The sequence below is a fragment of the Oratosquilla oratoria genome, chromosome 42 (genome assembly GCF_046742065.1).
Source record: "Oratosquilla oratoria isolate Oo_2021 chromosome 42, ASM4674206v1, whole genome shotgun sequence".
NCBI classification, from domain to species: domain Eukaryota; kingdom Metazoa; phylum Arthropoda; class Malacostraca; order Stomatopoda; family Squillidae; genus Oratosquilla; species Oratosquilla oratoria.
The window spans coordinates 6,087,913-6,101,244 of record NC_134818.1 but is presented as its reverse complement, the minus strand read 5'-3'; the positions used below and the strand labels follow the sequence as shown (position 1 = coordinate 6,101,244).

Sequence of the window (13,332 nt, the reverse complement as noted above, 5' to 3'; positions counted from 1 at the left end):
CCGCTGAACAGTGCCACTGCACCGTCGAATCCGTGTGTTTGTGGGTCCACATGTACATTTGCTCAATTTGGCTGGAATTCAATAGATCTAATGTTGTGAATGAAGAAATCAGACTGATGGATATATATGTTCCTAATGCTGGTGGAAGGTTAGCAAAAGACGATATTGCAATAAATATTCATTGCAAAAATATATTACAGAGTAACAAAATAAAATTTATTCTAAAATTATTTGTCGATTTCACAAAAGCGGAAGGAACAGCAAGGGAAAATAGGAAAATAAGTCACATCAGTCTATTCAGAAAAATAGACTGTAGATAGTTGGATAATAACAAGTGGAAATAGATCATGGCGTTACACCAGCCATTTGAACGGAATCTGGCAAGGATGAGAGCAGTAAACAAACAACTCTCCTTTAGATACATCTTGTGTCTTCTTTTCTGACATTATCGACCAGCGAATGTTGTCCATGTCAAGGAGAATTCCAAACATTTGATCTGTATGGGCTTTTGTTCTGACATTCTTCTTTTGTGCTGTGTTTCACGCAGAGATATCCAACGTTTATCTCTGGCGTATACGGGGAATTCCGAAGGATAAGTGTCATTACTTGCATAACTGAGGGCGGAAGGGAGGTGGGGGGGGGGGCTGCTCTTGAGGGCCAGCCAAGGTTACGGAGAACCCAAGTGAGTGTTTTCTTGTGAGAAAAAAAAATCTTCAAAATGTTCATGCGCTTCCTGAAGGTCTATCCTTTCTTCATTCCAAATTGATCCTACGCATAGTATTAAAGCCACACGATTTAAAACCTTTAAAAATTTCACAAAATAGAGAAATAGTTGGCTGATGATTCTGTTTTCCCAAGTCAATACTTACCACACAATTTACAGTCATAATTTCTATAAAAAATATATGAAGAATTTAGAAATTGAGTAAGTAGTACCAGCAGTCAAACCTTCTGATGTGTTGACGGAGTTCCTCTTGTTAGCAGTGAATCTGTCAGAATGCAGACTTTATTATTTGTCGGCGAGGAGAGAATAGTAGTAATGTTGGCTGAGAACGACAGAAGGGCTTTCTTTAAACTGCTCCGTAATCATTGATGAATCCTCCATCAATGATGCCTCCGTCGATAATTCCTCCATCAATGATACCTCCGTCGATGATTCCTCCATCTATGATTTGCCCTGATCCGCCGATAAAGCCTCCATCGATGATGCCGCCGTCGATAATTCCCCCAGAAAGGAGAGCGCCTCCGCTCGGAGAACTGACCGTGATTCTACCAGGAATGAAGCTTATGTCATCAATTTCGTCACTGTCATCAAAACTACTGACGATGTTTTGCTGGAAGACTGGCTGCCGGACGGCAAAAACGGGCTGTGGTCGTTGCTGCAGCTGTACTTGACGGAAAGGTTGTTGAGAAGTGACTGTGTTAATGCTTGGTCGGGAAGACACGACACTCTTGCCGGCGCCGCTGGAGGCAGCGTTGAGCGTGATGGCGGGTGCTGGGGGGCCTGATGACGCGGGAGCGGGAGAGGCCGAGCTGGCGAGTCCCGTCCTGCTCTCCCCGGTGAGGTCGTTGTTGTAGTAGTTGGCGATGGGTGGGCCAGGTTCTTCGCTGACGATCGCCTTGAAACCGGAGTCGCCAAACACTGAATACCTGACGACCCTGGATAAAGGAATATAGATGAATTAATTCACTTAGAAAAACAAACACTATTATAGCCACTCGTTTGTAACCTATCTCAAATCATTATTTGGTTCTTTTTTTTTTCCCTGGAAACGCACCTGTAGAGTCCGTTAGCCTGAAGGACCTTGTATTCCCCCTCTGTGCGTCCATCGCCGGTGGTGACCTGCTTGTGTTCTTTGGCGTCGTCGTCCGCGTTGACGCCGTATTCGAATCGATGGGGTATGGGCTGTTGGGCGCAATGAACACGTTCACTAGTTTAAGTAGAAGACCATACAGAATGCCACCAACGCAAGGTTAATATTAAACAGGACAAACTGGCCAGAATGAGACGGAAGGTGGGGTTTGGGCGAATAGGTTTTACAAAGGAGGCACCACTTGTGGAGATGTGTTGTAACTGTAGACTGAGTAAAAGGGCGGCAGGCATCTCAGTGGAAGGGCGGCAGGTCAAGAGATGGGAGGAATAAGGATTTACTACCAAAGTCAATTTGTGATTGATGTGTTGAAGATGGTGTACAGATACAAGTGACAAAAATGAGTGAGAACCATAATTACAACAACGAAAAACATTTAGGATAAATATTCACAGAAAGGACATAGATATACTTACAGTATAAATATATTCACTAAGAAACACTAAATGATGGGGTAAGATTATTGAAAGGCTGTGGCAAAAAATAGAGTAAGAGTGAAAGGAAGGGCAACAGTACGCTAGCCTACAACAAAACAAAAATGCATGATAGGCCAGCTGACTAGAGGTTTGAAGTTTAAATTAAAATCTGACACCTAGTAAATTAAGTTAACAGCATATTAATCAGTCCCTCTATTCAAAGATGGCACAAAAATATTAACGACAGGTGGAAAGTTGCTGTGGAGTAGGGAGGCAGGGTGCTGCTGCCGCCGCCGCCCACTCGACTCACCGGTGGGTTGTCGTCGGGAAGCTGGGGCGCCGAGAGACCCACTGCTGCCATAGTCGAGAGGAGGAGGAGCTGCCCATTTGAAAAAAAAGAAACAAAAAATTTGTCATAAAAATGAAATAAACGGATAAATGAATAAATAAACAAGATGATATATAAATAAACGAATACATGAATAGATAAAAGAGATAAATATAAGGAAGAACTATTTGTTAATATGTCGGCTAAAGGTTTTCACTAATTTGATTTTGATTATCTTAACGGTAATAAAGGGTTTATATTACAAATGAAGATTACAAGGTACCTCGCTGTTCAAATATTTATGCTTATAACACTGGGTAACAAATTTTCACAAAAGTTTGTTTCTCTTAATATTTTGAGCGATGCTAGTGCAAAATTTTGCGCTGGTTTCAAATACGTACTTGCTTTTCTTCTACTAACGACCGTTTTAGTGATATAGAAAATTATACTAATGCGAAGAAACGTATAGGGACCGGAAAGCACACAACTGTCGGTTACAATTTTCATTTTTTTCAATTTTATACTATAAACATTGACGTTCTTGACTATGGCTACAAGAGGATACAGGAATTCACCAGATTCCTTCTGTTATGTGTGTGGTTTCTGTGTTGGACCTAAACATGTATCGCATACAATTGTGGAAGGTGCCAAGTACTTGATGTGCTTTAGAATGAGTATGAGTGACCAAGAAAAGCCATGGGCCCCTCATGTGATGTGATGTGTAGAAGTTGCCGATCAAATGAAGATGCATGCATGCATGCATGCCTGCCTGTCTGAGAGAGAGTGAGGTGCAAGAATCTCAGCAATGCCACTTGCTGTCCCGAGAGTTTGGCGAGTTTGGCCGAAAAACCATTACGATGATTGCTAGTTTTGCATCATTGATTGACATATCGAAGTACACAAAAGCGAACGGAAGAAAATCCCTTCCATATCCCAGCATTTTATTCCCTATTGCACCTGTGCCACATGATGATACCTTACTGGTTCCACGGCCACCAAGAAATGTAAGTAAATCTTATAAAAATGTGAAATATATTCTTTGTAACAGAACCAATATTGAAATCTTCCAAACATCTAGCTATGTTTTCTTGTAATGCTATTACACATACAATTCATATTTATGTTCCAATTGATAAATGCATTTGCCCAGGTACATTTATATATGCACACACACACACACACACACACACACACACACACACACACAGACAAACACACACACACACACACACACACACACACACACATATATATATATATATATATATATATATATATATATGTATATATATACATATATATATATACATACATATGTGTGTGTATGTGTATGTGTGTGTGGGGGGGGGAGGTGTTATCAAACTACCATGTTGTACAATCCCGCCTGGACACACAGCGAGCTCCCAGAAACCTTCCCTCATCTCGAAGGCGCAGTCGGGTCTCTGCCTAAGAAGTTCGCTCAACCTCGTCGTAATGAGCGCGTGTCGTCTGCTCGGATGCTGCAGAACCATCTTAAACACACACACACACACACACACACACACACACACACATCCATTAGGCTCGCCATAACCAGTGTGGCTGGCTTCATCTTGGCCGCCGAATGCCTTGAGACATGGAATAGGAGGCGTGCGTGTGTGTGCACCCTGAGTCGAGTCGTTAAGAGGACCAGGGCCGACGACACTTTCAGCCGCCGCGATCGGAGGCAGATGACGTGCAAGGAGATGACGGCAAATTATACAGGTACTCCTCAAGTTGGCTACAGCAGAGCGACAGACCTAATTGAGGACGAGGGACCAGAGCAGAACGAAAGCGAGAGTGACATTCCTCCGCCCGACGAGAAAGGTGAGTGTCACTTGGGAACAGCCGCAAGTGGGCGGCGCGGCAGGTCGACCTGAGGTGGGAACGAAGGAAGGGAGGAAGGAAAGAAGGGTAAGGAGAGTGGCGGTTTCGTTGGTTGTCAAACTAGCTGACAAAGAAAATGAATGGAAGTGCACCGCCAGGAAGAGCTGGAGAGAGACTGACTGGGCTTTGACCATTTTGCCAAGTAATAAGGATGAATGCCTTCGTCGCTGATGTGCTGCATCATTTACGTCGAAGTCAGTGCTGGACAATTCGATTTTAAAAGATTGGGTCTTTGAGTTAAATATCGATCAATCAAAACCACGTCCAAGCTGGGATACTATCCACAGCTAAAGAGAATAATTAATCTGTCGTTCATCATCATCGTGATAAAGTATGTCATCCATAACTCCACTCTCGAGAGTTGCTAGGATGTGTGTGTGTCCATCAAATTTATTTGCTCATCCAAGTTCCTTCGGGTCTTTCTTTGTATTCTATGATTGCTATTACTATCTGTCAACAAGGAAAGGTGAGTAAAAACATAGGCAAACAGCTTGAAAGAAGTTACTAATATTATTTGCGAAATGTGATGATGGAACGGTAATGGGAATTTTGAGTCTCTAGGAACGATGGGAGAGGAGTAATCGAACATCTCATGACAAGTAATAGGATTAGAATAAAAAAAAAATGAATGGAAAAACCAGGCGATATGTTTCACCAAAAATGTGGTAGGTATGCAATGAAAGTGTAGTTACAGTATGCAGAGTAGCTAATATCTTGTAAAAGTTGCAGCGCTTGGGAAAATGTTAACGAAGACAATAGAAGCAGGTTAAAAGTATAATAAACGAGAGTATTTTTTGAAGGTGATAAATGCTAACAATTTTGGTAGAATAAATACCATTTGAGAACAATGTCGTCTTAACTAAATGTATAACGGTTCACTCATTGGAGCTTAACCAGGGGCCTTCGTGAAAATCCAAAAAGCGAAATGTTTTACCTGCTCCGTTCTTAGATGGTGTTTACTCTGCCAATGCTAGTAATCCTAACTGGATTAGTTATATCATAGGCAGTAATGACAGCAGAAATAGAGTAGAAGAAACAACAACAACAGTACTAGACGCAGTAGCCTTGATATAAGCACCAACAACTCTAAAAGTAACTATAATACGAAAGTAGCTACAAAGACTATGTGTATATTTCTGATGGTCTGCTAGATCACTTGGCCGCTCTGGGAGAGAACCCTCAAATGTCGTCGGCATTTGAGGTTGGGATCGCTGAATGAATGGTCGAAATGTTACCACCACACCCTCGAGCCGTGTGTGTGTGAGTGTGTGTGTGTGTGTGTGTGTGTGTGTGTGTGTGTGTGTGTGTGTGTGTGTGTGTGTGTGTGTGTGTGTGTGTCTACTCGTGTGCACATGCAATGGGGCTAAACTAGCCTTGGCTGTTAGGCGGCCATGCCGTAAAGGCGCTGTGCCTTCCTGCATTGTTTCTGAGCCGAGCAGTGAGTGACGAGCCCTCATCCACAATGAGCTAAGACAGAAGGAGCAACAACGAATGGGTGTTGGATGCGTGTGGGTACAGTGGAGACCCCTTTTCCTAAAGCACAGGTGGATTGGAGATAAACACAGTAACGTGTTGTTATTGGTGTTGCTGGAGAATGTGAAGAACTGAAGAGGAAACAGTGGAATCATCGTCGGTGTATGCTGGATGTTACACTGTCACCTGCAGTGACGAAAAATTCAGAAAATAGGACGAAAAATTCAGAAAATAGGAGTGATGAGAGAAGACTGGTGTCGTAGTACATTCAATATAATGGAAAATGAAGATGTCCCTAATATACAAAAATATAGAAAAAGCAATCAGCACTCTTGAAAATATTGACGGCTACAAAAAGAATATAGAAAATATTACTAAGATACTCCGGTCTATATGACAGGGCCCGGCAAAAAGTGCAAATGAACATTCTTATATTCGCATGAAAAAGTGGAGAAAGGGTGCTGACAGCCTTGAATTTGTAATGTGTACAGAATCAGTTGAGGAACCACAGTAACTTTGGGTGTTAGGTGTGTAGCACTGGTGGATAAGAACGAGGCTTGTGGAACCCTGTCATTTATAGCAAACGTTCTTGTGGGTATGCGAGATGCTGGTATCCATGAACAGGAGTGAATATTCTAGCGGAGTAATGAAACGAATGCAACTAAGTTCACGTGAGTCATGCGAGAATACTTTCTGGCGTTCCAATTATGTTGGTTCGGGTAGAGGGAGCGCATTCTAGTGCTCCTAGTTGGCAGCAACCGGAACGAACGCCTTCCCGTCGCTTTCGCTGAGGCAGCTGTACGGGCCGAGTCAGGGTATTCTTGTCAAGGCGACAGGGAACCCTAGCGTGAACCTTTTCCCCTTCTCCTTCCGCTACACGCACGCACGCGAGCTGCTATGCAACTTTCACTGAATTATCAGCTCTCCACGCGCCGCTACCTGCAGTCCTTGGAGCTGCTCTGGACTGCCCTGCCACTTTGCTTTCTCGAATATCGCGGGGCGGCGCGGACTTCCCGTAGTCGGTCCTCCAGGGCCTGATGACGTTGTCGGTCTCTTTCGAGACTACATTCTCTGTGAACACACTTTGTTCATTGTTTGGCTACGGTAATGATAAAAACTCCTGAAACTGGTAGAGTGGAGACCGGACTTTGTGGTTATTTTTCATTTCTTTTTATCTCCACATCTAAAAGAGCTCCATAATGGTCAAATAAGGACAATAATGAAAGGCCAGCAGAGGAAGGCCACCCAAAGAAAAGAACTGAAGTCAGGTGCCGCTAAGGTTAGGCACACCTGAAAAGATTTCCCTTTTAAAACCATTCATACCACGAATATGTGGACATTATTTTTGGGAGAAGGAATTCGGGAACCCTCAGGTGAAGGAAAGAATGGATTTACTCGTTGACTCTTGCAAGGGCATGCATGCAGTTACTCAAGTCTGAAAAAGAGTGACCATGAAAATAGATTTATGAAAGAGGTAAAGATGCAATAATACTTGGAAAGTTGGGGCTGAAGTTTGCCATTGAATAAAGAAGAATCAATAAAGTTCCTCAGCTTAAATGAGTAACCCCAAATACGAGAAGCCTACTCCAAAGGCAGATTTATTCTTCATGTACAGTAGGGTCATCCTTCATTTCTATGAATGTAGCAGCAGGTTTAGAGGGGTCAACGGGTTGAGTTCAGGTGGTAAGATATATGGGATAGTTAGTGTTCATACAGAAGATTATGAGGGAAACAGAGGGAGTAATTGGGAATGAACAATGTTCGTTTAGGTAAGAAAGACCATGCCTCCTAGGTCTGACCCGAGCGAGCAGTAGGGGCCGTGTGGGGCAGCGATCAGCCCTCACGCGCAATGAACAACGACAGGAGGAAAGGAGCAACAACAAGTAGGTGTCGGATGGGTGTGAGGTGGGGGAAGGGACGGACTAGGCCACCATTCTTATAAGTGTGAAAGGGCTTTCTGGTTTATGTATGGGGCCATCAGCGGGATTTGAGTTCGGAAATTTTGAAGGCGATTCAAAATAACTACAGAACTGCTGCTCTAGCAGTAGTTAAGATAGAAGTTTCAAAGACAAGTAAAAAATAAGTACAGGATTGCCAAAAATACCTAATTTAATTGGAAAAAGTTGTATATCATCAAGGAAACTGAACAAGCCTTGTGGAAGATTGTGTCAGGATGGAGAGAGAAATTAAGTATGGGGGGGGGACCTTAAACGACACAGTCACATGTGATAGAAAGGTTAGAAGTCTGGTATTCTTTAGTGATCCTTCTAGAAGAATGGAATTCAATTTTATAATGACGTCTGGTGAATAACGTAGGAAAATGTAGAGTGGTGTCATAGGAGAAAAGTGTATAGGAAAATATATGAGGACACCAGAGGCTATCAATGTGGGAGAAGAAGTGACCGTCTGCAAGAGTAGCTATAGCATAGTCAGAGAGAAAATCAGAAATGAGTGAGCAGAGATCATATTGGCTCACTTTCTTTTGCGAACGCCCAATATACATTCAAATGAGGGGCGTGTCCACTATTGTAAACAAATCATGTAGTTCCGTATTCGTCTACAAAACACCTCTTAGCGAATTATTATCGGAGTTATTTGTTACGCTGAACAGAAATTTACTTATTTCTATAAATATATATATATATATATATATATATATGTGTGTGTGTGTGTGTGTGTGTGTGTGTGTGTGTGTGTGTGTGTGTGTGTGTGTGTATATACATATATATGTATATATATATATATATATATATATATATATATATATATATATATAGGTATATAGGTATATGTATATATGTATATATATACATATATGTACATATATGTATATAACATATACATATATATAAATATAAATATATAAATATATATATATATATATTATATATAATATATATATATAATATACATATATAAAGGGATTTAGTGATAGAGTTTGGTGAGGTGATAGAGAATGTTGAAGGTAAGTGTGGGTAAAAGTAAGGTGATGAGATGTACAAGGACAGAGAGTGGCAGTGAGTTGAAAGTAAGACTAAAGGAGAGAGGGTGGAGGAAGTGGATAGCTTTAGGTATTTGGGGTCACATGTGGCAGAAAAGGGAGGAGTAGAGGTGGAGGTAAGTTGTAGATTAAGAGAAGCAAGTAGATACTTTGGATGATTAAAAAGTTTTATGACATATAGGCAACTGGGAATGGATGGAAAGAGGAGATTGCACGAAGGAGTGATTGTGCCGACGGCATTGTATGGAGCAGAAACTTGGGATTGAAATGAGGCAGAGAGGAAAAGTTTAAACGTGTTTGAGATTAAATACCTGAGAAGTATGGTAGGGGGTTTGAATAGAGTAAGAAACGAGGAGGTGAGGAGGGTTCATGAAAGAGTATTGGGATGGTTTCGACACATGGAAAGAATGAGTGATGAAAAATTAGCAAAAGAGGTGTGGAAGGCAGAGGTGGGGGGGAATGAACTTGAGGGAACGACCGAGAATGAAATGGATGGATGGGGTGAAGGGGCATTGAGCAAAAGGGGAATGTGTTGAGCAACGCAGGGGATAGGGGGGATGAGTGGAGAATGATTGTGTATAGGTAATACTGTTATGCAAGGAAGGGAAGGATGGGGGATTGGTGGGGGTTGGGGATGCTTATGTGTGAATGATATTTTGACGCAGCAACCCGAAGGGATTTCTCCCCGTCTTCTCTTTTTCTGCATGAGGTAACGGGGAGGGGGTCACCAATTAAATGAAACGCTCTTGCTGTGGATGTGCTGTGTCTTGCTGCATTCCGCTTGACCCAGGGCAGTTCATCCATGAGGAGCTGGGATGGTAAGATGGAGGGGGATGAAATGGGTGGAAATATGTGCGTGCCTCTAATTTGGCTACCTTCGCTATAAGGGGGAAAAAGCTCTCGGTACAAACACACACACACATACACACACACACACACACACACACACACACACACACACATATATATATATATATATATATATATATATATGTATATATATATATATATATATATATATATAAGCTATTCCACATATTTATACATCTATATGGAAAACTGTATTTCTTGACATCCTTTTGACGTGGGGTCTATCTTAATTTACTTCCACATCCTTTTGACATGTTGTCTTTTTTCTTTACTTCCATGACCACTTAAAGTCCTCCCATCTTTGAGCAGATCTCTTCTATCAATGCAATCTATCCCCTTTAGTGACCTGAACACTCTAATCATGTCACCTCTTTCTCTTCGATCTTTCAAAGCTGGGCTTTGAAAATGTTTTTGATACTGCCCGGCGACCCTCGTCCTCTCACGAGGAATTAGAGAAGACGGACGAGGAGAAATCCTTCTGTGCCACACATCCACTCACAACCATTCTCCTCCACTCACACTTCTCTCTCTCTCTCTTTTCTTTCTTCTTCTTCATTGCCTAACAGACATTCCCCCTTTACCCCATCCATCCATCTCGTTCTCGGTTACCCCCTCCAGGTTCACGCCATCCACCTCAATCCTCCCTCGTTTTTGCAAGCCTTTCTTCACTTGTTCTTTCCACATGCTCAAATGATCACAGTATTCCTTCATTAACCTCATCTGCCAGCTCCCTTCCCACCCCAGCTCTCAGTTTCGCCTTCTCATCTCTCATTCTTGTAATTCTCACTGTACTTCTTGAACACTTCATCTGAAGCACATTTACAGGCAACCAACGCAAGCAGCTTACTCCTCCTCACTCACTGGTGACCGCCCGCCCGCCCGGTGGGACCAATTTAAACGGGTAAGAGTAACGAGTGAGAAGGAGTAAGCTGCTTGCGTTGGTTGCCTGTAAACTACCTTAATAATACCACTTGACTTTTATTACTCTATCCACATGCGTCTTCATGGTTGACCCACACCATAATTCCATCCAACCTGACTGTGACCTCGATGAACAGATATTTCATTCAAGCCGGAGTTCTCTTCTCCGTTTTATAACGAAATTGTCTGGCGTATGCCACTGCACTGGAGTTAATTTGGTTAATTTGGAAGGGGGTATGTTTGCGACTTGGCTGAAAACGTTTGAGATGGCTCTGGCAACGCTCCAAGTCTCGACCATTCCCATGGCAACCACCTAGGGAGGTGGGACGCTTTCAGCGTAAGGCAAATAATGATGTCCTGTATTGTAGAAACTTTTGATATTGTTTTTACTGTGTGGCTCGTGCCCTTTCTGGTAACAAGCTGTGCTGCTGACGTCCTTCTGCCAACTACAGATTATTTATTGGGGGGGGGGGAGTTGACCTCCATGATATTTTCTATAAATTCACGGGTTTTTTTTTTCATCCATGTTCGAGACAAACGCATTCATCATGATCTTGACTTAAGTACTTTACGATGAAAAATATGTAGCATTATCTATTTTGTCTTCCAAATCTAGATGATAAAAAAAATCAAGTAATGATGTTTATGCTGGGATACGTAAATCTGACAACCCCACCAAATAAAATCCGTCAAAACAGCTGCTCTGTCCGATGCAGAACATTAACTTTTCATAATTAAATAGAAACTGTGAATACGAGGAAACAGGTGAACTGACTGTAGCGATTAAGCTTTCCACCGACGACACTGATAGTAGTGAACAGTCATGTACGTATTATATAAGGGGAAACAGACGTTTCGAAAGAAGAGCTCAACATACCATTAATGATTCCAACATCTGTTGGTTCCAAACCTTCGAACACATCTTTCGCAAAATGTAAGATTAAACGTCACAGGGGTAGTGTAACGGGTAAGTTTTACAGCTGACACTATTTGGTATTGAGCACACAGTGAACAATCCTATCCATTTCAGCATAGCGTGTCAGTCACATGATAAAAGAGCGTATGATACTGAACATTTGGGTTTCTTTCTATAATGTTCTGGATCCCTCGCATAGAGTCCGGCATAAAAATTTCGCGCACATATAGTTTTCTAACTCAAACAGATGACGTCCAAAGATATTTGATCTTCTTTAATGAAAGGTTTTCGTAGCTCATTAAACAGTAAACCCTCGTAGAGGAATCTACTTCCATAATATGATTCTTCGACAAACCCTCGAGTTCAACAGAGACGTGGGAAGCGTTGGTGGGACTCACCTGTGTGATCGCCATGATTGGTGGTGAAGAAGTGATGTTCGTTGGTAGAGCGCCTGCCTTTTTATACCGGTCGGCGCGCCTCCACACCTTTCACGCAACCAGCCCCTGGGAACATCATGCATACACTAGCACGTGGTCAGGCCAAGTCATAATGGGACGAATAAATTGTCGCAGATGTGGAAGGTCAAAACAAGTACTAGTGATGGAACTGACACGAATAAAAAATAGAAATCACGAATATATGAAATTGTGCATGTGTGCTTCGGTTAGAAACTTAAGTTACTAACAAATGTTCTATTCTGTAATGTACATCAGCCACAAATTAACTACCATTATCATATTTACTATTAAGACTAATGTCCCCATTACTTTTATCCATTATTGTTATCAGTATCATCATCATCATCATCATCATCATCATCATCATCATCATCATCATCATCATCATCATCATCATCATCATTATTATTATTATTATTATTATTATTATTATTATTATTATTATTATTATTATTATTATTATTATTATTATTATTATTATTATTATTATTATTATCATTATCATTATTATTATTATTATTATTACTATTATTATTATTATCATCATTATTATTATTATTATTATTATTATTATCATTATTATTATTATTATTATTATTATTATTATTATTATTATCATTATTATTATTATTATTATCATTATTATTATTATTATTGTTAATTATTATTATTATTATTACTATTATTATTATTATCATTATTATTATTATTATTATTATTATTATTATTATGATCATTGTTATTATTATTATCATTATTATCATTATTATCATTATCATTAGCATTATTATTATCATTATTATTATGATCATTATTATTATTATTACTATCATTATTAATATTATTGTTATTGTCATTATTATAATTAATATTATCATTATTATTATTATTATTACCATTATCATCATCATCATTATCATCATCATCATCATTATTATCATTATTATTATTATTATTATTATTATTATTATTATTATTATTATTATTATTATTATTATTATTATTATTATTATTATGAGTGAAGAAAGACTAGTAAAAGAGGTATGGAAGGCAGATGTGGAGGGAGTGAACATGAGGGGACGTCCTAGGATGAGGTGGATGGATGGGGTGAAGGGGGCTTTGGGGAAGAGGGGAATGTCTGTTGAGGAAGGAAGGGAGAGGACGGAAGACAGA

General features: G+C 40.5%; 1 protein-coding gene across 1 annotated transcript; it reads right to left on the bottom strand.

Annotated features, from left to right (window-relative positions):
* Window positions 1-239: 239 nt before the first annotated feature.
* Window positions 240-12,116, bottom strand: LOC143021346 (uncharacterized). Its single transcript, XM_076178774.1, has 4 exons — window positions 12,100-12,116; window positions 2,598-2,666; window positions 1,779-1,906; window positions 240-1,659 (listed from the first exon to the last, which is right to left on the bottom strand). The coding sequence occupies exons 1-4, from the start codon at window positions 12,112-12,114 to the stop codon at window positions 1,071-1,073; spliced, it is 801 nt and encodes a 266-aa protein (XP_076034889.1). The 5' UTR covers window positions 12,115-12,116; the 3' UTR covers window positions 240-1,070.
* Window positions 12,117-13,332: the final 1,216 nt, after the last annotated feature.

Excerpts from the sequence above, each read along its gene's own strand:
- LOC143021346 (XM_076178774.1), bottom strand. Across the intron at positions 1,907-2,597 it reads TTCCCGACGACAACCCACCG|CCCATACCCCATCGATTCGA; the intron begins GTGAGTCGAGTG and ends TGCGCCCAACAG. Across the intron at positions 1,660-1,778 it reads CAGGCTAACGGACTCTACAG|GGTCGTCAGGTATTCAGTGT; the intron begins GTGCGTTTCCAG and ends TCCTTTATCCAG.